General features: G+C 39.4%; 1 protein-coding gene across 6 annotated transcripts in view; it reads left to right on the top strand.

Annotated features, from left to right (window-relative positions):
* Positions 1 to 10,254: 10,254 nt before the first annotated feature.
* The window catches only part of SNX14 (sorting nexin 14), an 84,850-nt gene continuing 68,009 nt past the window's right edge, over positions 10,255 to 27,095 (top strand). For 5 of the 6 annotated variants that reach the window (XM_044924258.1, XM_006057580.3, XM_006057578.3 and 2 more), the window contains exon 1: positions 10,257 to 10,542. In XM_044924258.1, coding sequence (XP_044780193.1) covers positions 10,403 to 10,542 — 140 coding nt within the window. In that variant the 5' untranslated portion in view covers positions 10,257 to 10,402. Of the gene's footprint in view, positions 10,543 to 27,095 lie in introns of all 6 variants that reach the window. The other variant, XM_044924260.1, reaches the window with a different exon arrangement.

Here is a 27,095-nt window from a genome sequence, read left to right as displayed (position 1 = left end):
TGTACATTATCTTGGATTTATTAGAATAAACCACTTTAATCTCTGTGTCACAGCTCTTTTAAATTGTCTAGGAAAAGTTTGAATAAATCTTACTTGAAAAGAGAATAGCACCTAGTATGCTAATGGGTATATATAGAAATTTTGTGACTAAGGTTGCAAATTTAGTGGCATTATTAACTGGGCAAAGCAGATTATTTTGCAAGACCTTTTTGGGGGTAATAGTACAATAGGTTTTATTTAAGCATATAATTTCTGAACATGGAAGAAGCACCCATTCAGCATTGTTTAGTTTTAACCTTTTTTTTTCTTTTAAGCTCGGCCTGTGGATTCGGTTTCCTGACCAGGGATTTGAACTCAGGTCAAAGCAGTGAAAGAGCTGAATCCTGACCACTAGACCACTAGGGAACTCCCATTTCCTTTTTTTTTCCTCCATCCATTTACATTTAATACAGCATACCTTCCTGTATGTTCTTTTACCAGTTAATGAGACTACATTCCGTATTTCGGCAGGGCTCTCTTCAAACCTCCAAATTTGATGTTCTGGGATTTGGTGAGAGTCCATGTTAACCTACTTGTACAATATTTTTTTACACTTTTATCATATCCTGTCTTTGCTGATTAGAGGGTTTAAATCCTTAAACAAATTTTTCCACTTAAGGCAATTCAAACATTTTAGATCCTTTTGCCTGTTCTTAAGGACCTCTTCCAAGTATTAAGACCCTTTTTTTTGTTTGTTTAATACTTTTTAATACTTTAAAAAAATTTTTTTTTTTTTTTTGGCTGCACTGTGTGACTTGGGAGGATCTAAGTTTCTCAACCAGGGATTGAACACAGGCCACAACAGTGAAAGCACCAAATCCTAAACAGTGGACTGCCAGGGAACTCTTCCTTAAAACCATTTTTAATAGGTTTTATTATATTAAAATATTACTCAGTTGATATCAAGGGAGAGACTGACTTTCAGAGTTTTTGATACCAAAAATCTTGGCTAAGTTTTCAGCTAGTGTACCTAGATTGTTTCAAAATGATGGAGATAAGACCCACTGATCTCTTGCATTTTATAGTGGCTTTCACATTCCAGTAAGACTGATGTATGATGTAGCCTGTGTTATATTCACTTTTATATAAACTTAGAGAAGTATAGGTTGTTAAAGCAAAAGACTGTCTCACGATTTCAGTGACTTAATACATACTCCCTTATATCCCCAAGAGTTCTAGGTGAAAAATTGTATTTTTTCTTAAATCATTGAGACATTTAATGAAAGGAACTATGAGCACACATAAATATAACTTCTTTGGTTCTGAGTTTTCTGTAAAAAGAAATGCTGTTAAATTATGATGTTGAGTTGGCCAAAAAGTTTGAGTTTTCCCCCAAGAATGTACAGAGAAACACAAATGAACTTTTTGGCCAACCCAGTATTTTGCAAGCTTGCATTCTTCTATGAGATACAACTTGTGTTTTAAAAAAATACTCTGCCTAGAGGATTTTTTGCTTCATTTACACACTTTTTTTGGTGAAGGCTTAGTTTTACAAAATACAGGAAATGTACATTACTGATCATTTGCCCTGTAATACTTTATATGTTATGAACATTTCCTGGCACATTTTTATTTTACTTGTTATCTGAAAGAGGGTAGGACAAATCTTGCTTTTTTAAAAAAAAAACTTTAAAGCTGTTATGTTCTGAGGAAGAAAACTATCAAGCCCTATATGGTTCACAGAGCATTATTCAAATGAACCCAAATTCCCTAAATTACTGTTAATATTTTACTAGTTTAGAGTCACCTATGTAACAGATATCAGTCAAAAGGAGCAATATGAGTCTACTATTTTTGTGCTAGTAATTTGTGTTTTTAAAATTTTAGAATTAGTGTTCATTTACTTATGGACTCTCAGTTCTCAAATTCTTGGAAAAACTCATTTGGTGTAAGGCTGTTAACCTGATCAGGAAACAGAAGACAGTGTAACTGCCAAACTAGCCTCCCAAATTTGCTTTACTACTGATACTGATTTATGTATTTTCTAGAAATTATAGAGTGTAAATGTTCTTGTAAGCATCAGCAATCTCCTCCTGCCCATCCCCAGTAAACTGTCTTGAACATCATGTATTAATTTTTTTTGTCAGAATGAGGCATTTTATTGCACCTTTTCCTAGGGAGCTTGGTAGTTTGGGAATGATAACCCTTTTAAGTTGATTTTCCTCTCCCCTCTATTTTTAAGAACTGTTCACAGGATACCAGTAGCCCGATAGGAAAATTATATTTTTTACAAGTTTTAAGGAATTAATGGTCCAGGGTTAGGATTTGGCAATTTCACTGCTTGGGTTCGATCCATAGTCAGGGAATTACGGTCCCAAAAGCAGCACTGTATGACCAAAAAGGGTTTAAAAAAAAGTTTTAAAATTTTTGGCCTCCCTGTGTGGCATATGGGGTCTTAGCTCCATGTCCAGGGATCGGACGGACCCTCAACCCCTGCATTGGAAACGCAGTCTTAACATGGACCTCCAGGAAAGTCCCCCCAAAGCTTTCACTTTTCTAACACCCTGAATCACTCTCCTTGAAAAGTTGCCTTGGTGCTTTGCTGGTTCTCTCTGTGACTATCTTGTTCTTAACCTGTTTTATTGCCCTTTTTTCCTTCTATACTTGTTTGCTTGATCTCAATGATTATTTCCAGCTTCATGTCACATCTGTGTGGACTCCTGCTCTGCTTTAATGTCAGGACTTGATTAATTTGTGTTCTATGCAGGTTTGCCTTTTCAGCTCTTTGCTGTACATGAGAGTGCTTTGCTCTGTCAGTAGTTATATACTGTTAACATCACACAGCTACATTTGATGACTTGTTACTGAATAAGCCTAAAAATCCTCTCTATCAAAGTCCTACCATACCCTTTGAGAGGTTCATGTCTGACTGAACTTTGTATTTATAAATACTTTAAGTGGTTCCAGATTTATAAGTGGCACATTATAATCACTCTTCACATCTATTTCTACAGTAGCACTGTCTAGTAGAAGTAAACTGCAAGCCATATATGTAAATTAAAATTTTATAATTTGGTCAGAGCTCATCCTTCTAGTCTTAACCTTCCATTGGTATTACCTTGTAAACAAACTGCTGCTGCTACTACTGCTAAGTCGTTTCAGTCGTGTCCGACTCTGTGTGACCCCATAGATGGCAGCCCACCAGGGCCCGCTGTCCCTGGGATTCTCCAGGCAAGAACACTGGAGTGGGTTGCCATTTCCTCCTCCAGTGCATGAAAGTGAAAAGTGAAAGTGAAGTTGCTCAGTCGTGTCCGACTCTTAGCGACCCCATGGACTGCAGCCTATCAGGCTCCTCTGTCCATGGGATTTTCCAGGCAAGAGTACTGGAGTGGGTTGCCATTGCCTTTGTCTTTCTTTGGTGCACTTCACATTTCTGGTATCTGACTAATGGGTGTCCCCACCCTACCCTTCTAAGCCAAGCACTCAGAAATCCTCTTCAGCGAAAACAGTCAAGTCTTCTTGCTGCAGGTGAATTAAAATGATCATAGAGTATCCTTGAGGAACATGTACAGTTAGAACAACAAAAATCTTGGCTTTCTGGAGCGAATACAAGGCCATTAGCTCATTTTTCTTCCTTTAGTGCTTGTGCTACAGGTTTGTAACAGTTGTTTATGTATAAGTCAAAACCCCAAATTTATCAGCCTCTGCTTGAAGGTAACTTTAATCTGACAATATTTGCAAATATGGTATTTCTGTGCTTCATAATTGCAAGAAGAATCTTCAGAAACATTAAAGTTACATTTACTATTGCTGCTATCCTTCAAATTCATTTTCTGTCAACAGTGTTACGTGTTCATTACCATTTCCCATCCTCTGCTGTTATCAATAACAGTTTCATAGGCTGCTTTATGGGGCTTCCCTGGTGACTCAGTAAAGAATTTGCATGCAATGCAGGAGCCTCGGGTTTGATCCTTGGGTGGGGAAGATCCCCTCGAGAAGGGAATGACCGCCCACTCTAGTATTTTTGCCTGGAGAATCCATCCCATGGAGAGAGGAGTCTGGAGGGTTACAGTCCGTGGCGTTGCAGAGTCAGATGTGACTGAACAAGCTAAGCAAGCACTTGTGCTGCCAGTGGTAAAAGGCTATGAAACTTGGCAGAGATTGAATAAATAGGCTTAAACTAATTTAGGGATAATATGTGAGGTATCAACATTTGAAAATCCAGTACATGTAAAGGTCTATTTGCTGCTACTGCTGCTAAGTCACTTCAGTCGTGTCTGACTCTGCGCGACCCCATAGACGGCAGCCCACCAGGCTCCCCCATCCCTAGGATTCTCCAGGCAAGAACACTGGAGTGGGTTGCCATTTCCTCCTCCAATGCATGAAAGTGAAAAAGTAAAGTCGCTCAGTCGTGTCCGACTTTTAGCGACCCCATGGACTGTGGCCTACCAGGCTCCTCCGTCCATGGGATTTTCCAGTACTGGAGTGGGTTGTCATTGCCTTCTCCGAAAGGTCTATTTAGGTAGGTGTTATTTGTTGTTTGCCTCTTATCTCTGAGGCTTTACAAAAATTGCTCCAACCCTGCCATCAGTGTTTCTGTGCACTTCTTGGAGAAGCTTTCTTAGTCTTTGGAGATACAGAACTGAAAGCTGTTTTTTTTTTTTTTTTTGAAACAAAATGGAAGAGAAGTGCTCACTGAACATCTGGATAATTCAGTTATATTGAATAAATACATATCTTGAACTGTTTTCACAAAATCAAAGCATATAGGCCTAAATGGTAACTCATTATATAGGAATAATTTTCATATAAAATTGTTTCAATAAAAATTTCCAAAATTACTTAACTGTTCAAGATTTCTATTTAGATATACTGTATGGAGTTGTGGGTTTTTTTTTTTTTTAATTTTTAATTGGAATCAGTTGACCAAATAGTTTCTATCTATATGAAAGGAATATAAAAATTTATTTTAATTGTTAGCAACCTTACTAGAATTGGAATTGAAGTACCAGTATTAATGATCTTCACAATTCTGAACCAACCCTAGTTGCATGGTGGTTTACAGGTACCATGGCAAATGCTTTTGTTTTTATATTTTAGAAAACAGCTACTGAGAGATAAGAGGAATGATTATAAAGGCTTTCCAAAATATTTTCAAGTTACTGAAGTCAGTTGAAAGCTATATTTAAACATCTGAATATAGTTAGCATTTTTCTTTTTATGAAAACCATTGTCTAGTCAATATAAGAAATAAGGTGGAGTGTTATTTAAAGGAAAACTAACTTTAAAAAACTTTAGTTAGACAAGAAAGCATTGACTATCTTATACAAAGAAGAGCAGTATTAGATTATAAGGGCCTTTTCCAATCTTTAATATTTACCAACAGGTGTGCGTACACCTGACCTCAGGCCTGACCGACTCTTTGTGATTCCATGGACTGTAGCCTGTCAGACTCCTCTTTCTATGGAATTTTCCAGGCAAGAATACTGGGCTGGGCTGCTCTTTCTCACTCCAGGGCATCTTCCCAACCCAGGGATCAAACTCATGTCTCTTCCATCTCCTGCATTGACAGGTGTATTCTTTACCACAGATGCTACCTATCAACAGGCAGGTGAATATATTTTCAGTTTTTAATCAATTTATATTTCTGAAGTTATGACCTATTAACATCAAAGTGAGGTTTGAGAGGATGGTTATTCCAACATATCTTAGAAATAAAATGACAAACGTGTTTAATTTTTGGTGCTAAGAAACAGCTCAGAATTTCAAGCTTAGATAGCTTTTACCCAGAGAGTATTTCTTTGATCCATTGGTTCTGTAAAGTAGTAGTTCTTCATATCTTACTGATATCTTATCATTGGATGTCTGTCTTCATGACCACAGAAAAGTGGGGGTTGGTTAAATACGAAAGTAGCTGCATTTTGACATCTTGAACTCCTATAGAGAAGTCCCTTAATGCTCTTCCTTCAATTGCATATTCTCCATTGTAATGAGTTCTTTCTTTTGAAAACCAAGGAAGGGAACATTTCGTGAGGTATAGAAGGCAGATTAATCCTTTTACAGATATTATGTCCAGAGGTTAATACATAGGGATAGGTTGTAAGGAGATGAGGCTATTAGGAAATGTAAAATTAAGACTAAACAGAACATTAAAAATGCCACAAAAGGTAAAACAAGAACGTTGATGCTTTTGGGGTTGGGGGGGGCGGGGAACTGGGGTTGGAAATGCTAATCCTGTGATAGGAGATCATACTCCAAATCACAGGAGGCAGCTGTGAGAGGGAGAGGCTGAAAAGGCTCCAAGGGGTAAGTAAGTATTCCTCTGTCCTTTCCCTTACATACTCAGATGCCACACAAAGAATGGCCCTCTACAGTTAAAATCTGGTGTCTATTTAGGATCATCAGAGTTAAGTAGGCCTAGTCACAAGGGATTCAAGTACTCAACACCATCTTTTCAAATTTCTGAAGCATTTTAAATACTTTGCCTTGTGCTGCATCACTTCTGAAAATTAAGTGAAAGCAGAGAGAAATCCTTGTATGTTCAAATTATTGTCTTCCCAGAGGACTTTCTTGATCCTCAACCAGTTGAAAATTTCCCTTTCCCAGCAACTGTCATTAAAAAAAAAGCTATTACAGCCTTTATATATAAATATGCCCTGTATGATACATTATTTTTCTTAGGTGATATGTTTCCTTCACTAGATTGTAAGCCTTTGGAGGTCAGCAAGAAAGCATCTAAATCATTTTCTCTGCCACCACATTTAGTACAGTGCCTTAAATTTATTTGCTAATTTAATAAACATTAAAATGGAGATACTGTAGTTTGATGTTTATTAGCCCTTTAGATGAATGCATTATTAACCATTTACTATTTATAGTTTGAGAATGTACCACTAGCATATGTGATAACTGTGGCATTTATAAAAAGTTTATGCCTTTAATTGTCCAGTCTCTCCACAACTAATATTAGTCTGGAGTATCACTGTCTAGTAGAAATATAGCACAAGCCACATTTGCAATTTTCTACTTGGTATATTACAAAAGTCAGAAACATAGGTTAATTTTTAGCCTATTATTTCCAAAATACCATTTAACATGTAATCAACTTTTGAAAGTTGAGATAGTTTATACTTTTGTTTTCATATTAAGCCTTCAAAAGCTGATGTCTGTTTTGCACTTACAGCACATCTCTTCAAACTAGCCACGTTTCAAGTGTTCAATAGCAAGATTATGGATAGTGGCGACAGTACTGCACGGTGCAGGTCTAGAACTCGAGGGCAGGCAAGAAGCTTGGACTTGTTTCCAAGCTATCTCACGGCTTTGATTTTATGTCATTGTTATTTTAGGTTGTTACAATCCAAATCTAATTGGTTTGGCTTTTTTGTTTGTCATGTTAATAAATCCATAAAATAAACATTTTTGGTATTAAGCATTGTAAATAATAGCCACTTTCTACCCAGTTTAATCTCTTAAGACTTCTGAGGAATGTAACATTTAGAGTTGAGGATATAGGGTTTGAGATACACCAAGTTAAATGTGCTCAATGAAACTGCTAGTAGAAGGTGAAGTTGATTTCCGAACCAGGATTGATTATGGATATCCCATATCCTCACTAGAAGTTCATATTTTTTTTGTTTGTTTGTTTTGTTTTTGGCTGCTTTGGGGGTCGCAGCATGTGGGATCTATCCCCCTCCAGGGATCGAACCCTAGCCTCCTGCATTGGGAGTGCAGAGTCTTAGCCACTGGACCACCTAGGAAGTTCCCAGGAAGTTCATATCTTTTAATAAAAAGTTGGGAAAAAATCTCAAGCTCTGTGTATGACTGCTGACATGGATGAAGTGAAATAAAAGTTGCTCATGGACTATACAGTCCATGGGATTCTCCAGGTCAGAATACTGAAGTGGGTACCATTCCCTTCTCCAGGGATTGAACCCAGGTCTTCCTCATTGCGGGTGGATTCTTCACCAGCTGAGCCACCAGGAAAGCAGACAGGGATACTAGGCCATAATGCAAAGAAAAATCATTTAATGGAGTAAAAATTTTACTTCATTAGATTAAGTCTGATCCATAGGAATTTTTTTTTTCTTTTAGACTGGATTTTTATAGTTTTCTTATAGCAGGAATTTGTTTTTACTTTTTCTGAGCATAAGAGCAATATGAAAATTTAAATTTGTCTTGTCTAATTAGCTTATATTCTAATTGCTCCTGCAAAGAAAACCATACAGGAAAGGAGTTGGATGTTAAGATGTCTAATTTGAAAGAACAAAATATTTTATCATTAAAATGTAGTGGCTCTCAGTTAAAAAGTGAACAGGAATTTCAGAATGAGCTTAAAAATACAGAAGCAAAATTTTTAAACAGAAAACAAGGGCAATATAACTTACTAAAAAGTTTGATGAAGTAACTTACCCAAGTATAAAGTACTCAAGTCCACAGTAGGCACTTGATACATGTAGATTAATTCAACATACACCTTTTATTTATACTTCAGTTTAGCCCTAGAATGTTCATATAAATGAGGGCTTATGTGAATTTATGGTTGTGGTGGGGGAAGGATAGTTAGGGACTTTTGAAAGATCATGACACTGCTATATTTAAAATGGATAACCAATAATGACATATTGTATAGCACATGAATTCTGCTCCATGTTATGTGCCAGCCTATATGAGAAAGCGTTTGCAGGAGAATGGATACATGTATATTATAGCTGAGTCCCTTCCCTGTTCACTAGCACATTGTTAATTAGTTGAAATTAGTTATACCCCAGTACAAAATAAAAAGTTTTAAAATTTGGAAATAAAAACAAGAGGGGGTTATAGGTAAACGACACCAAAAAAAAAAAAAAAGGCTGAAAATGAAATTTAATTATGTACCTCAAAATATTTTTAAAAAACACTAAGCTTTCCAATGATGTTACAGAGTAGTCTTACAGTGTATATTTATGATGTGCGTTTAAATAACACCAAAAAATGAGGATCGGTGAAATTGATACTTTTATATCCCATTGTGGAACTGGTAAAACATTCTAGGTAGGATCTTGAGTTTGTACCATGTTCTTACTCTGATATAGCAATTTTATTGATGTTGATCCTAAAAGGATTAGAAATGTGTATAATTTGTGATCAAGGTTAGTAATATCAGTGAAATTAAATAGCACTAATAGATGCTGCATTGGAAGCAATGCATAAAGATGACCCATGCATTCGGAATAACATGGGAACATATTAAGCTGTCCATATATCTTTTTATGTTTAAAAAAAATAATTTCTGAACATTCTGTCTCTGCACTTTGGAGGCTCACCCTCCGAAGAATGAAAAAAGGCAGCAGGAAAACCGGCTTTGGAGTTAAGAGTAGTTGCAAGCCTGGTTTCGCTAGCTGTGTAATTCTGAGCAAGTTCCTTTCTGCCTTAGTAATGTCAGTAATCTAGCCGTAAAATGGGAGAAACCAGAGAACCTATATCAGGAGTTCAATGTGTGAAGGGTAAACTGCTTAGAGCACCGCCTAAATAAATCTTATTACGATACTGTCTTCCTGCATCTGTCAGAGTAGCGGAGAAAAAGGAAATTAAAATTGAGAAATGTGATGACTTGGTAAAGCAAAAGCCCCAAGAGACTATTGAGGGATTTAACCTGCCAAGTTGTATCACCCAAACACACGTTTTGGTTAGGTCCGCGGGGCTGCTGTGCACTGAAGTCTACCTCGCCCGTGAGCACGTAAAAGATGCTTCCTCGCAGGCGTGGTGACCCGGTGGGTTTGAGTCTTCCATGTTCCGGGGTTGTTTTACTCACCCGCGCGCGGCCCGTGCAAAATAAGGGCTGAGAGGTGTCCCCCCCTCCTCCCCTTGGGGCGTCGCGCAAAGCTTGGACCTGTCCCCACGCAGAGCGGAGACTACGGAGAGGAGGCGTGCAGAGCGCTGGAGGGGGGCGCGTCCCAGAGACTACAGTCCCCAGCGGCCCCGAGTTCCGGGAGTACCGCAGGCAGGGCCCGGTGGCTGCAGGGGGCTGCAGTTTCTCCTGTGCTCGGGCAAATCCTTCTGTTTCTCCTCCGCAATACAGGCGGTTACTGGGTGCTGCAGCTTCCCCGCGAGTTCTGCAAAGGGCCGGCCGCCGGGGAACGGGGCTCTCCCACTGGAGGCCGGTGCGAGGGTCCAGACCGGAGAGGTAAGCGATTTGCCTTGCGCCGCCGGCTGACGTCGGACACGTCTCGCGGCTGTCCCCGCAGGCCGACGGGGGGCGTGGCCGCGCACGCGCGGCGGGGCTCGTGGGCGGGGTTTTGGGCGGCTGCAGCCGGCTGACCGTCCGCCGGTCGCTGGCGGTCTGGGTCCGCGATCCTACCCCCAGGGGTGGAGACGCGGGCAGTAGATGGGGGTCGCCTAGACCTCGGCCTTAGTCTTTAGTACAGCTTCAGCGACGCCGACGAAGATGGCGCCCTGGGTGCGGACTATGGGGGAGAAACTGAAGCAGCGTCTGCGGCTGGACGTGGGACGCGAGATCTGTCGCCAGTACCCGCTGTTCTGCTTCCTGCTGCTCTGCCTTAGCGCCGCCTCCCTGCTCCTCAACAGGTAAGGCGGCGGCGCAGGGGCGGCCGGCCACTGCCCTCCTCCCCACCCCCCGCGAAGCTGCGGGCTCAGGCGCTGTTACATCGCTGCGCGGAGACCGTCGGGCTGCGCAGCTGCGGGACGTGGGGCGAGCTGCGGGGGCCTCTGGGAGAGCGGGCCGGGGGAGCCGGGCGGGGCGCCGGGCCCGGAAGTGTGGGCGGGTGGGCTTGGGTGCCACGGGTCCTAAGGCCTCGCTCCTCAACCACCCGGCCCCGAGTCTTCCCTTGTTTTCACCTATTTCTTAAAACCTGGGCTTCCGTCGTCTGTGCTTTTCAGAGGAATAAAATCTTTCAGGGCGGTCCGGTCAGCTGACGGAGGAGAGTTGCAAGGTCCGGTCGCTGTCTGTTTTTGACCGACTCGCCTCGCTCCTCCCCGCCCCGCCCCGCACGCACACGCCCACCCTATATGAAGTGATCCCAGCCTAGGCTTTCTCCCACAAAGGAGTGGTGGTGTTGGTTACAACACCGCAAAGATTTGTTGACCCGAAGTCAGAAAGCAAAATAGTACTATCATCCCTAGAATATTTCTTAAGGGAAGACTGAAAGGTGAAATTGGTTAATTTCGTTGACATTTTGGAAGCGGAAGGTTCTGCCTCTGAACTAAACTGGTCGATGTCCTTCATTCTGTTGTTTCTAGAAGCGGTAGCGATGAAATAGGTTGTAGAGGTGAAATTATTTCAAAATTATTTCCAGATTTGCTTTTGGTGGAAAGACATGTGAGGCGGTTGTCAGCGATAACACCTGCATGTTTTCTCTCATAGTCTGAGCGTGCAACCATCGTTACTGTTTATCTGGAGATATTGGTCCCCAAGCATAATAAGATCGGGGAAACTTTCACATGAAACTTGGTAAATTGATTTTGTTCTAAGATAACAGTTTCCTGGGTTTGTGTTGAAGTTGGATTTCTTCCCTTGTCGCTTTGCTTTCTAGTTAGTTGATTCTGAGTTATATAATACTAGGTTTAAACTGCGATTAATGTTATTGGAAACTGTACTTTATGTTGGTAAAATGACTTTAAGAGTATGGAGGACGTGGAATCCTTAAGACAATGGAAGCTATTAATTATTTACTTTATCATCTGAAAAGTATTTCAAGCCAGATAAGCAGGTGTAGTATGAAAGATATGCCAACTTTATATGATTGTTTTGTCCAGGCATCTTTTCTTATCTTATTTGGGAGCCAGGTCGGTTTAGGTGTTCCAGGTAGGACAACTATGTAGGAACAGGTTGAACTAGATTTCTGAGGTTTTCAACTTAATCATAGCATCTAGCATCTATATTATTAAGGAGTCATAGGATAGCATCAGTGTTTTTATAACATCTGAACGCTGTACCCTGTATTTGTATTATGCAAAGAAAGAAGGAAATAACACGTTATTTCTGAGTGGTTGGATTTATGAATGAGATTGTTTTTGTGTACAAGGCACCATTGGGGGGTGTAGCTGTGGAACTAGAAAAATGAGAAGATATGCTTAGTACATATTTTCAAAAAATGATTTTTATACAGGCATTTCACCAGTTAATTTTTAGAAATAACTTTATAAGAAATTCTCAGTTTAAAATCTCCCCTGGTTGGAAATTCCCTGGTGGTCCAGTGTTTAGACTCTGGACTTCCACTGCTGGGGGCCTGGGTTTGAGCTCTGGTCAGGGAATTAAGATCCACTGCTGTACTTAAAATGGATAACCAACAAAGACCTACTGTGTAGCACAGGGAACTCTGCTTGCTATTATGTAACAATCTAAATGAGAAAAGAATTTGAAAAAGAATGGTTATATGGATATGTATAACTGAATCACTTTGCTGTACACTATTACAATATTGTTAATCAACTATACTCCAATGTAAAAAAAAAAAGTTAAAAAAAAAAAAGATCCGGCAAGCCTCATGGCATGGCCAAAAAGAAAACAAAAGCAACAAACAACCCCACACCTCCCCAGAAAACCAATCAAATAAAAACTCCCCTGGTTAGTATGTGGTTAAACTTAGACTAGTACTCTTTTTGAAATTAACTTTTGTCTTATTGTCTTAAAATTTTAACTCCTAAAAATCTCTCAAGATGTTAATTAGCATATAAAATTTTCTTGCAGTATGAATAAAATTATGAATTTTATCTGTGGAAAGATAAATGGATATAACCTTTGGACCACTGTAACTGATTTGTGGGAAGAGTAGAGTAATATACTTTATGTATTTCAAATTATTTATGATATCTTTATAGTATTGTTTTAATATATTAGAGCATACGATTAGGATATACAGTTATATAGATTTGTTAATCATAGGATTGAATATTTGAATATTATAAGGAATATTTTAAGTTAATCCTAATAATAATGGTAATATCAATAGTATTAATAGATAACTCTTTGTGAGTACTTTGGTTTAGTTACTGTGTTAAGAGTTTTCATTATTATTGAGGCAATTTATTTATGTGGTCACAAGTTTTGAATCTGAAGCTTGACTGTTCAGAATTTTATTCTGATTCCTCCTTTAACTAGTTATATGACTTTGGATATGTAATCCAATTTTTGAGTCAGTCCCCTAATCTGTGTAATGTGCATAATACTGGAGCCTACATTTTGTGATTACTGTGATGATTTAAGTGTTTTTGTTGTTGTGCTGGGTCTTTGTTGCTGCACACAGGCTTTCTGTAGTTGTGGTGAGCAGGGGCTACTCTCTTGTTGCGGTGTGTGGACTTCTCATTGTTCTGGCTTCTCTTGCTGAAGAGCACAGGCTCTAGGCACATCAGCTTCAGTAGTTGCAGCCCGCAGGCTCTAGAGCACATACTCAGTAGTTGTAGAGCACATACTCAGTAGTTGTGGCACGTAGGTTCAGTTGCTCTGTGGCATGTGGGGTCTCCCCGACCAGGGATCAGACCCGTGTCCCTGCATTGGTAGGTGCATTCCCATCTACTATACCACCAGTTCAGTTCAGTTCAGTCTCTCAGTTGTGTCCGACTCTTTGCGACCCTGTGGACTGCAGCACGACAGGCTTCCCTGTCGATCACCAACTCGAGGAGCCTACCCGAACTCATGTCCATCGAGTTGGTGATGCTATCCAACCATCTCATCCTCTGTGGTCCCTTTCTCCTCCTGCCTTCAATCTTTCCCAGCATCAGTCTTTTCCAGTGAGTCAGTTCTTCCCATCAGGTGGCCAGAGTATTGGAGTTTCAGCCTCAGCATCAGTCCTTCCAATGAATAATCAGGATTGATTTCCTTCAGAATGGACTTGTTGGATCTCCTTGCAGGCCAAGGGACTCTCTCAAGAGTCTTCTCCAGCACCGTAGTGCTAGCATCAATTCTTTAGCGCTCAGCTTTCTTTATAGTCCAACTCCACATCCATATATGAGTACTGGAAAAACCATAACTTTGACTAGACGGACCTTTGTCGACAAAGTAATGTCTCTGCTTTTTAATATGCAGTCTGGTTGGTCATAACTTTTTTTCCAAGGAGTAAGCGTCTCTTAATTTCATGGCTGCAGTCACCATCTGTAGTGGTTTTGGAGCCCAGAAAAATAAAGTCTGTAACTGTTTCCACTGTTTCCCCATCTATTTGCCATGAAGTGATGGGACCAGATGCCATGATCTTCGTTTTCTGAATGTTGAGCTTTAAGCCAACTTTTTCACTCTCCTCTTTCACTTTCATCAAGAGGCTCTTTAGTTCTTCGCTTTCTTCCGTAACTGTGGTATTCCACCAGGGAAGTCCTTAACTGGGTTTTAATACATGGAACATTGCTTGGAATGGTGCTCAGCACAAAAACAGTTATTTTTGTCTTATTTATCCTCACAACATTGTGAAGTAGGTACTGTTACTAGCCTCGGTGATTTTATTTTTTTTTGAGATACAACTTATAAAAGAGTACATAACACATATGTAATTGTATAGTTCTTTGAATTGTAAAAATATAACTCCCCGTGTAACCACCATTTACCAAGATATAAAACATCACCCTACTAGGCTCCATTGTCAGTAACATTCTCAGTTGTCATGTATCAGTTTTGTTGCTTTTTGAACTTTATATAAATGGAATCATATGGTCTTCTCTTACCTGGTTTCTTTTTCTCAACTCTCCTTTTGAGATTTATGCATGTTATTGCATATATTGGTAGTTATTCTTTTTGTTATTATGTTGTATTCCACTGAGACTATACCACACTTTGTCCATTCTGTTGAAAGGCATTTGCATTGTTTATAATTTTTGGCTATTATGAATAATGCTGCTGTGAGTATTCTAATATATATTTCTTTTAATAGGCATATGTACTTATTTCTCTTGGGTGTATATGCCCATAAATGAACATGGTTCATTGTAGCATATATATTTGTCTAACTTAAGTAGATACTGCCAGTTTTCCAAGGTTATTATACCAATTTATACTATTGCCAAAAATGTTTTATAGTTTTGTCTAATATTGTTTATAGGTTTAATTTAGCCATTTTACTTATTGTATAGTGGGAGGTCATTGTAGTTTCAATTTGTAGGGTCTTGATTATAGCTCCATTTTACAAATGAGCAAACTGAAGCTAAGAGTTGTTCAGTAATTTTCTCATAGATAGTAAGTAGCAGAATAGGATTCTGATGATGATCATTCTGATTTAGAAGCCCAGGCTTTAAAAAATTACATTAAAAAGACATTATTAAGAAAAACTTATTAATAACTTTCTAAATAACATTGATTCATATAAACTGTAAGTGAAAGTCGCTCAGTTGTGTGTGACTCTTTGCAACCGTATGGACTATACAGTCCATGGAATTCTCCAGGCCAGTATACTGGAGTGGGTAGCCTTTCCCTTCTCCAGGGGATCTTCCCAGCCCAGGTCTCCCTCATTGCAGGTGGATTCTTTACCAGCTGAGCCACAAGGGAAGCCCAAGAATACTGGAGTGGATAGCCCATCCTTTCTGCAGGGGATCTTCCTGACCCAGGAATCAAACCGGGGTCTCCTCCATTGCAGGTGTACTCTTTACCAACTGAGCTATGAGGGAAGCCCTAAACTGTAAAGAAGTCAGAAAATTGAAAGGTGTTCAGAATCACTCATAAATTTACCATTCAAAGATGACCACTGTTGTTAACATTCTAGTCACTTTCCCTGCAATTTACAATTTTATTTTATAAATTGTAGCCTTTTCTATATATGGAGCCACTTCTTAATGTATTTTATTATTATTTTCTTTATTACTTTTTAAGTTACCACAATTGGCTTACATACACTTTAACAGTATTAAGACAGGCTCTTCTAAAGTACTTTAGTGAACTTGTTTAATTATTAAAACAACCCTGTGAGTTAGGTATTATTATTATTACCCCCGTTTTATAGAAGACCAAACAATCGGAGAGATTAGCATTTTATCATATCCAGGAATAGAACCCAGACACTACAATGTTTTTTATTCCAAACTTAATGGGTCTTTCACTCTGTGTTCTGTTTCTTTTGTCTATTTTTCTTTTTCTACAACAGTACTGAATTGTTTTTAAAATGACAGTATTGTAGTTTTGTAGTATGTTTTTATATACAGTTGGGCTGTTGGTCAGAACATCTACATACAATTTCAGTGTGACTTTTTTCCCCAAATGGTGTTGGGTGACAAGGGTGAGTATCCTGAGGAAGAGATTCCACTGGAAGCTGTATTTTTTTTATGACTTAACCCTGAAATTTAGGCAGTTACGTAGCTTCACTTCTGCTACATTCTTTTGATTAGGAGTGAGTTATTAAGGCCAGCCTCTATTCAAGGGGAAGGAAATTAGATTCCTGCTTTTGATGTGAGGAGTGCAAAGAATTTGCACAGTTTTATTTAATTTGTAAATTAATCTGCGTAGAATTGATGTTACTTAACTATATTTAATGGTTTCATCCATGAACATATCTTTCCACATTCATTCAGATCTGCTTTTATGGTCTTTAATAGATTTTTTTCTTTTTTTCATTTAAAAACTTTATTATAGAAAACTTCAATCACATACAAAATAAAAATAGAGTAGTACAATGGAACCTGTAAATACCTATCGCCTGGCTTCAAAAATGATCAGTTCAAAGCCAAGTATCACTCCTGTCCCTAATTATTTTGAAGGAAATGCCACGTGAGATGTTTTATCCATAAACATTAAACATTTCAGTGCATATGTACTCAGTCGTTTCAGTCATGTCCAACTCTCTGCTATCCTACAGACTAGAGACCTCCAGGCTCCTTTTTGTCCATGGGATTCTCCAGGCAAGAATACTAAATTGGGTTGCCATGCCCTTCTCCAGGGATTCTTCCAGACCACAGGATCAGGCCTGCGACTCCAGTATCTCCTGCGTTGCAGGCAGGTTCTTTACCCACTGAACCTCCTGGGAAGCCCAAACATTTCAGTGTGGGTGTTAGTCCTCAGTTGTGTCCGACTCTTTGCGACCCAATGGATCATTGAACAAGCAAGAGAGTTCCAGAAAAACATCTATTTCTGCTTCATTGACTACGCCAAAGCCTTTGACTGTGTGGATCACAATAAACTGTGGAAAATTCTGAAAGAGATGGGAATACCAGACCATCTGACCTGCCTCTTGAGAAACCTATATGCAGGTGAGGAAGCAACAGTTAGAACTGGACATGGAACAACAGACTGGTTCCAAATAGGAAAAGGAGTACGTCAAGGCTGTATATTGTCACCCTGCTTATTTAACTTCTATGCAGAGTACGTCATGAGAAACATTGGGCTGGAAGAAGCACAAGCTGGAATCAAGATTGCCAGGAGAAATATTAATAACCTCAGATATGCAGATGACACCCCCCCTTATGGCAGAAAGTGAAGAGGAATTAAAGAGCCTCTTGATGAAAGTGAAAGAGGAGAGTGAAAAAGTTGGCTTAAAGCTCAACATTCAGAAAACGAAGATCATGGCATCTGGTCCCATCACTTCATGGCAAATAGATGGGGAAACCATGGAAACAGTGATAGACTTTATTTTGGGGGGCTCCAAAATCACTACAGATGGTGACTGCAGCCATGAAATTAAAAGACGCTTACTCCTTGGAAGGAAAGTTATGACCAACCTAGATAGCATATTCAAAAGCAGAGACATTACTTTGCCAACAAAGGTCCGTCTAGTCAAGGCTATGGTTTTTCCAGTGGTCATGTATGGATGTGAGAGTTGGACTGTGAAGAAGGCTGAGCGCCGAAGAATTGATGCTTTTGAACTGTGGTGTTGGAGAAGACTCCTGCGAGTCTCTTGGACTGCAAGATCCAACCAGTCCATTCTAAAGGAGATGAGCCCTGGGTGGTCTTTGGAAGGAATGATGCTAAAGTTGAAACTCCAATACTTTGGCCACCTCATGTGAAGAGTTGACTCATTGGAAAAGACTCTGATGCTGGGAGGGATTGGGGGCAGGAGGAGAAGGGGATGACAGAGGATGAGATGGCTGGATGGCATCACGGACTCAATGAACGTGAATTTGAGTGAACTCTGGGAGTTGGTGATGGACAGGGAGGCCTGGCGTGCTGCGATTCATGGGGTTGCAAAGAGTTGGACATGACTGAGCGACTGAACTGAACTGGACTGTAACCTGCCAGGCTCTTCTGTCCATGGAATTCTCCAGTCAAGCACATTTGAGTGGGTTGCCATTTTCTCCTCCTGAGGATCTTCCTGACCAGGGATCAAACCCAGGTCTCCTGCAATGCAAGCAGATTCTTTACTGTTTGAGCCACCAGGGAAGCCCCAAAAGCTTCTTATTTAATGTGTGTTTAGTCACTCAGTCAGTGGGTATCAAACATTTCAGTAGGTGTCTTTAACTGATAAGAGCTTTTTTTTCCCTTGGCTGTGCCATACAGCTTGCAGGATCTTAGTTTTCAGGCCATGGTTTGAACCCGGACCCCGCAGTGCCCCAGAATCCTAACCAGTAGGCCACCAGTGACCTCCCAAGAACTTTTGTTTTTCTACATAACCAGGATACCATTTCATTCTTTTTTTAAAGTTTTGTGTTTTTTTTTGGATGTGGACCATTTTTTAAGTCTTAATTTAATTTGTTACATTATTGCTCTGTTTGATGTTTTGCCTTTTTTGCCAGGAGGCATGTGGGATCTCAGTTCCCTGACCAGGGATTGATCCTATACCCACTGTGCTGGAAGACAAGGTCTTAACTACTGAACCACCAGGGAAGCCCCCACAATACCATTTCACAATAAAAAAGCTAGTAGCATCCTTAAAATATCTATTCATTGTTCAGATTTCCCTGAATCTGTTAGAACTTTATCCTCCAATATTTTATGATGATAAGTTTTAAATATACAGCAGTGTTGAAATTTATAGTAAATGATCAATCATCATTAAAATTTTACTGTATTTTTATATGCTTTGTCATGAGCCTGTCTATCCATTATGCCAACCATAATGAATCTTATTTATAAACAGCCTTTTAGATTTATTCAAATAATACCCAAGTATGATCTTTTAATCTGAAAATTCCTTCCCTTTTTTTAACCTTGTAATTTATTTGTTGGGGAAACTGGCCATTTGTTCCATAGAGTTTTCCACAATTTGGCTTCTGCTGATTGCTTCCCTGCAGTGTTTTTGAATGTCCCTCTAGATTCCCTGTAAACTAGTAATTAGGTTAAAAGTCATCATTGTTTTGATTTTTTTTCTCCTTTAGCTCATGATGATTAAAAGATATTGAACTATTTAGAAAAATATGCCTTTCTTATGGTGTGTTATTCTTTATTTTATGATATACTGCTAGTTTTAGTTAACTAGTATTTTACTGAGTATTTCATTTCTATATTCATGAATAAAATAGACCTAAGGATTTCCTTATATTATCTTTATCAGGTCGGGGGATTAAAATTATATTAGTCCTTTTAAATTGGCAGCTTTTCCTCATTTTTTTCCTCCCTGAAAGCAGTCTGTATAAAGTAAGGATTATCTATTTCATGAAAGTTTGGTGAAATCATTTGGGTCAGGGGCCTTTTTTTTTTAAAGCCAGGTCTCTGATTATATTTTAATTTCTCTAATAAATAGTCTATTCAGGTTATCTAGTTCTGAACTTCCTAATTCTTAGCATTTTTTTTCTAAAAATTGTCATATTATTTATCCAGTTTATGACTATATGGAGAAGGAAATGGCACCCCACTCCAGTACTCTTGCCTGGAAAATCCCATGGATGAAGGAGCCTGGCTGGCTACAGTCCATGGGGTCGCTATGAGTCGGACACGACTGAGCGACTTCACTTTCACTTTTCACTTTCATGCATTGGAGAAGGAAATGGCAACCCACTCCAGTGTTCTTGCCTGGAGAATCTCATGGATGGCGGAGCCTGGTGGGCTGCTGTCTATGGGGTCGCACAGAGTCGGACACGACTGAAGCGACTTAGCAGCAGCAGCAGTTGTTTATAGTCTTACTCTTCATTTCAGTTACAGCTGTGATTGCTTCTTTTTTTCATTCTGTGTTGTGTCAACTACAAGTTGGCTCTTGCTATGGGCACTTGCCATCTATCTCTACAAGGATTAAATCATGCACTGCTTCAGCTGCTGATGTTCAACACCCCCTGAAAGAAGTTGAGGGTGGAGAGCAGAAACGAGGCACTCTTGCTGGGGGTGGTGTGGTGGGACTGGCAGCAGGGATCTTCAGATAGGTGTTTTCAGGAGCTGATTTTATTAGCCTGATTCTTGTATCTCCTGATATCTAGAAAAAACACTGCAACCCTTCATGGTGATGACTGTTCCTCGTGACTCGGGAAAGGTTCATGAGACTAGCAGAAACCTTTTGGAAGAATATATGCTTGATTGCATGTATTCCCCCTTCACCAAAATCTCATATATACTGAGCTTCCCTCTTCCTTCTTTGGAGTAGTTTCTTAGAGCTGTTTCAGAGTGCTGTCTCCCATGATGCAGTCCTCATTTTGCCCCAAGTAAAATTTACAACTGTCATGTTGTGCATTTTTAAAAAGTCAGCAGTTTTATATTTGTATCCTCTCTTTTTCTTTTCTCCCCTGATCTGTTTTGCTAAAACTTTGTCTTTTTTAATTTTTGCTTTTGAGAATTTCCAAGCATACATAGAAAAAAGAGAGTACAAAGAACCCCTAAGCACTCATCACTCAGCTTCAACAACCATTAGTATTTAAAAAAATCCGACCTTCCTCCTTTTAAAATAATTATTCTACACAAAACCATAACCTTACAAAATTAACAGTAATTTTTAAATGTCTTGTAATAGTCAGCTTATACTCAAATTTTCTTAATTATATAAACATTTATAATGCATTTGTTCTAAGCAGAATCACAACTGGGTCTATTCATTTTATGTAGTCGCTGCATCTTTGAAGCTTTTGTAAGTATAATCTAGAACAAGAGTTGCCAAACTTGCTGTAAAGTGTCAGTAAATATTTTAGACTTTTCGGGCTATATCAGGTCTCTCTGTCCCATAATCTTTTTTAAATGTAAAAATCCTAGCTTTGAGGACTATACCATAAGCCTTTGTCAACCCTAATCTAGAACATTCCTCCTCACCCGCTCTTTTTTTCTCCCTTTGCCATTGATTTGTTGAAGAAACTGGGTTATTTGTTCACACTTTGGATTTTGCTGATAGTCATCTGCACCTCTGTATTTCTTGTAGACAGGGAGTTAGAGTTATAGACTCTGTTAGATTTACATTTATTTTTTGGGGGGGGGGTCCACGTGTACTTCAGTGATGATGTGTACATTCTAATACATCACATCAAAAGAGAACTCCACATTAGGTCGAGTTGCCTCACTTTTTGTAGATTCAGGTGGTGACAGCTGCCCAAAACATTTTCTCTTTGGTTTCACCATTTATTTACTCCCTTTGACTGTGTGGATCACAATAAAATTGGAAATGTGGAAAATTCTGAAAGAGATGGGAATACCAGACCACCTGATGTGCCTCTTGAGAAATTTGTATGCAGGTCAGGAAGCAACAGTTAGAACTGGACATGGAACAACAGACTGGTTCCAAATAGGAAAAGGAGTGCGTCAAGGCTGTATATTGTCACCCTGTTTATTTAACTTATATGCAGAGTACATCATGAGAAACGCTGGGCTGGAAGAAGCACAAGCTGGAATCAAGATTGCCGGGAGAAATATCAATAACCTCAGATATGCAGATGACACCACACTTATGGCAGAAACTAAAGAGGAACTAAAAAGCCTCTTGATGAAAGTGAAAGTGGAGAGTGCAAAAGTTGGCTTAAAGCTCAACATTCAGAAAACGAAGATCATGGCATCTGGTCCCATCACTTCATGGGAAATAGATGGGGAAACAGTGGAAACAGTGTCCGACTTTATTTTTCTGGGCTCCAAAATCACTGCAGATGGTGACTGCAGCCATGAAATTAAAAGACGCTTACTCCTTGGAAGGAAAGTTATGACCAACCTAGATAGCATATTCAAAAGCAGAGACGTTACTTTGCCAACAAATGTCCGTCTAGTCAAGGCTATGGTTTTTCCAGTGGTCATGTATGGGTGTGAGAGTTGGACTGTAAAGAAGGCTGAGCACCGAAGAATTGATGCTTTTGAACTGTGGTGTTGGAGAAGACTCTTGAGAGTCCCTTGGACTGCAAGGAGATCCAACCAGTCCATTCTGAAGGAGATCAGCCCTGGGATTTCTTTTGAAGGAATGATGCTAAAGCTGAAACTCCAGTACTTTGGCCACCTCATGCGAAGAGTTGACTCATTGGAAGAGACTCTGATTCTGGGAGGGATTGAGGACAAGAGGAGAGGGGACGACAGAGGATGAGATGGCTGGATGGCATCACTGACTCGATGGATGTGAGTCTGAGTGAACTCCGGGAGTTGGTGATGGACAGGGAGGCCTGGCGTGCTGCGATTCATGGGGTGGAAAAGAGTCGGACACGACTGAGCAACTGATCTGATCTGATCTGAATCATTATAGGATGCAACATGGTGATTTGTTATTGTTTCATTCCTTCTGTATTTTTTAATTTAAATTCTCATGTGTGTGTATGTGTGTGTGTTTGTAGAATTGCTTTAATTTATCCTCTGTTAAGGTCTGTTTAGTTACAATGAAATATAGCTCAAGCTGGAAAAGTAGAATAAATGCTTATACCTTTTTCTGTTAATTATCAGTTTTTAAAGTAATTACTGGTGCCCTAGTAACCTCAAGTAGTATACAGCTAGAGGTTTTAATTATTTTATTAATTTTTCTGAAGAACCAGTTTATAATGTCTTTTGTCATTGTTGTCTACTTGATTGATTTCTGTTCTTTAGTGTGTCCTTCCTTTTTACGTGTTTGGATTTGTATTTCCTCCCCCAACCTTCTGAATGCTTAGCTTGTTGGTTTTCAGTATTTGTCTCTGATTAATGCAGGATAACCTCAACACTATAGATAATTTGGGTCAGGTAATTCTTTGTTGTGGGGGGCTGTTCTGTACATTGTAAGATATTTAGCAGAGCCTTGGCCTCAAGTCACTTGATGTAAATACCATACCATAAAAAATACCTCTCTTATCTTCCCACAGTTGTGACAGTGAAAAATGTCTCCATATATTGCCAAATTCCCCTGGCAGTGGGTGAGATCAGCCTTGGTTGAGAACAGCAGGATTAATGTATTTAACACTAAAGATTTCGGTCTTAAATAACGCCTTTCAGTTACTGCTTGCCTTACCGTGATGTGCATACTGCATGCGGTGTTTATTGTCACTCAGTCTAAGTGCAGGTCTGCAGTTCCTAATCCATAATTCAGAAATCAAAAAGAAATAACTTGTCCTCTAGATTTGATACACCAGTTACATTTGATAACAAAACCTGACCTGAACAGAGTTGAGACTTGTGTATAGTATTTATTTCTGACTTACTTATTTATGGTTTATACATTTTTCTGTGGAAATACTAATATCTGATTATGGAGTACTATGTCAGACCTCATATTATTTATGTTATTATAACATGATGTATTATGCTATATAATGTATGTTGTTTATGAAATATGTACTATGTAAGTGTTGAAGGATTCTAAAAATTGTGAATTCGGAGTCATACCTTTCTGGCTCAGAATGATTTTCAGTAAGTGTGGACACGGATTTCATAATTTCCTCTGTGAATACCTCTATAACCCATTGAGTTAGTTTCTAGACTTAAGGTTTTTTAAAAGCTTGATGTCAAGTGTGCTATTTATTGGTTGGAGTGAAGCTTTGTATAAAACTTTGTATAAAGGAATGGGAAGCATAAGAGCAGAAAAGTGATTTGGGGCCAGGTTGACAGGGACCATAGAGGTTTAGAGGGTTTGTGTTTCCTTCTGCAGGCAGGTTAATCTGTAGCAGTTCTTTGGGTTAACAGTAACCATGCTTATGTGAGAACTTTTAGTGATAGGTCTGTGGTGGATGTTTGTCCAGTGCAGAATTGCCCTGGGTGCCTAGAGACCAGTTTCCTGTAGTTGAGTGGTGCAGCCTTTGTCTCACAGCATTTGCACTTACTGTTCACTGTCTGTAATATGTGAGCACCTTTAATCATCATCTTCACCTTTTCTTACTACTTGGTGCTTTATTCTTCGATTCTGAAATCCCCAATCTTCACAATATCTTCTGTAGCCCTTTCTATTTCATGGTGCACTTGGGGCAGTTGTCCCTAGTCAAAGAACTGGGCTGGATGTGGCACTCACTTGTGTGCTTCCCTTCTCTGTTCTAAAAATTTTAATTGGAGGATAATTGCTTTACAATGTTGTGTTGGTTTCTGCCATACAATAACAGAGTCAGCCACAAGTATGCATATGTCTCTTCCCTCTTGAACCTCCCTCCTACCTCCTCTAGGTTGTCGCAGCGTACTGTGTTTGAGCTCCCTGTGTTACACCGCAGCTTTCAACTAGCTGTCTGTTTTACATATTGCAATGGACATGTTTCAGCGCTGCTTTCTCAGTTCGCCCCACCCTCTCCTTCTCCCACCGTGTCCACAAGTCTGTCCTCTGTGTCTGTGTCTCTGTTCCTGCCTTGCAAATAGCTTCATTAGTACCATCTTTCTGGATTCCACATACATGTGTTGATATACTTGTCTTTCTCTTTCTAACTTCACTCTGTATAACAGTTCATCCACTTCCCTTCTCTTCAAGATTCTGTTCCTGTAGTGCTTGTTATCCAATGCCTAGAAACAGTTGCTGTGTATGGTTTGTCCAGTTTTCCAGTTGTTTATGGTGGAAGACCAGTTATAAGAATAACTGGTACTAGTTATTCTGTTGAGGAAGTAGAAATCTCTCCTTTGGAACTTCTGCCATCTGTCTTTTCTTACTGATATTAGTCTCTTGCACTACAAGCTTCTAGTTTAAAGACTCTTTCCATTTTAAATCTTGTGATTCTGGGTAACTTTAGTGTTTGTGCAAGTAACCCATCAAATACTGTAGTTTATCTTGAGGTCACTCTTCCATAGTCTCCCACTTGGATCACCTTTTGGTGGCCTGTGTTATCACCAGAGACTGTTCTTCCTGTGAAATCTTAAAAATTAAGCCTCCCACTTGCTGACCTGTGGCTACGTCTCTTACTCCGTCGGTCACACGGTACCTGCTTTTCTCTGCTTTCCTCCTATCCATTGTCCCTCTTCTGTTATCACTTACTTTCCTCTGTGGTTTAGAGTCAGTCTAGCTTAGATTCCAGGCCCATCACTTTAGCCAGTCTACTGCCAGCACCCTTGATTCTCTTTGCTTGCATGTCGCTCACTGAACAAAATCCAAACCTTGGATCAGAGATGCTGGTTTGTTTTATTAAGTGTTTATATCCTGGTTACTGAATGCTGCTAGAGAAAATCACACACCTGTAAACTTAACTCTTCAGCCTTAGTACTGCCCAGCAGTTCCTGAGGATACCTTTCTCTTTACTTCTCTCCAGCTGCTGCTTCAGAACTTCCCCAGTCTTCTAGAACTCCCGATCATGTCACCTTTGCCTTTTCCTCTCAAGCAGCACCTGTTTCACTTAAAGGCCATCATATGGCTTTGAATTCTTTTTATCTAATCTATAGATTTAACTCCGTTCTCATCAACCCTTTCTTTTTCTCTAGTATTGAAGAGGAGATATCACTTTCTTTTATAATTATTTTTTTCTGTTTGGCTCTGAATCCCAACTACTCCTATATACTCTGCTGCTGCTGCTAAGTCGCTTCAATCATGTCCGACTCTGTGCGACCCCGTATATTCTCTAGGGGAAAATAATTCTGTGTTATCTTTTCTCTCCTACCTCATTTTCTTTTTTCTCTTTCTTTCCTATTAATGTTTAAATGTGATCAGATTTTACTAAACACCTTTCCTAATTGTCTTTCTCCAGCTGACACCTTAGCTCTTTTATGTATTTATTGTTCTTCTTTCCTTTGAAAAGAGAATTATCCACATTTCCTGATTCCACTTCCCCGCCAGTCTTCAATCCATTACATCCTACTAAAATTGATTTGCCTAGTTCATCAGTATCTCTCTTGTTGCTGAAACCAGTGGACACTTCTCAGTCTCTTTTACTTTATTTTACCAATATTTGATTATGTTTACTTCATTCTTGTTGAAATATTTTCTTCATTTCTTCGTCTTTTTTTTTAAATCTTCACAGCCTTTATGATTTGACCCCTGTTTTTCTTCTCAACTCTCCTAATTCCTAGATTCCTTTATAGATTTCTCTGCTTCTGCTTATTTCTTAAATATGGCATGTTTTCTTCATTTTTCAGTTTGCAGCTTGTCTCTGGTCATGACATTCATTCCCATGACTTCAGTGATCTTTATGCTGGTAATTCCCAAACCTTTATCCTTGGCCCATATTCTCTGCAGAGATTTAAACTACCCAAAACCTGGCTGGTTATGGAACATTTCTGCTTGGTACATCTTGAAAATGAAAGTGAAAGTCACTCAGTCGTGTCCAACTCATTTCTACTTGGTGCGTCTTGAGAAACCTGAAAGTCAACATGTCCAAAAGGAACTGATTTTGTATTTCTCTCTTCTCCTTATATCTAATCAACTACTTAGTCCTCTTTTTTACTTTGTTTTTTGAGGGAATTCCCTGGTGGTCCAGTGACTAGGATTCTGAGCTCTCATTGTGGAGGCCCTGGATTTGATCCCTCGTTCTCCCTGGTTGGAGAACTAAAATCCCTTAGGCTGTGCAGAGAGGCCAAAAACAAACAAAAAAAAAATGAGGTGTCTTTTGGTCGAGCCATTTGGCTTGCAGGATCTTAGTTCCCCAACCAGGAATCAAACTCCTGGTCCCTGTAGTGAAAGTGTGGAGAACCACTGGACCACCAGGGAATTCCCCTACTTGGTCCTCTTAATTCTTCCTAGCTGTCTCAAAACAGTCAGCTTCTTTTTATCTCTTGAGTCTCTACAGGACATCCATAAATTCTCCTAGATTAACTGCTTCAGCAGCTTTCTAATTAGCTTGCTTGTTTCCAGTTTAGACCATGCTCCATATTGCTGCCAGAGTGGTTTTCTGATAATACAATCTGATGATAGTGCTTTCCTTCTTAAAACTCTTAAAAATTCTTAAAATCTTCTTAAGTTGTTCATTGTCTCCTGGGTATTACTCAGGACTCTTGATGGTAGATGAAAGAGTAAAACTCATATCAC

Source organism: Bubalus bubalis, chromosome 10 (assembly GCF_019923935.1).
Source record: "Bubalus bubalis isolate 160015118507 breed Murrah chromosome 10, NDDB_SH_1, whole genome shotgun sequence".
Taxonomy (NCBI): Eukaryota; Metazoa; Chordata; class Mammalia; order Artiodactyla; family Bovidae; genus Bubalus; species Bubalus bubalis.
Note: the sequence above shows the minus strand (reverse complement) of the source record. Positions and strands in the feature narration are given on the sequence as shown.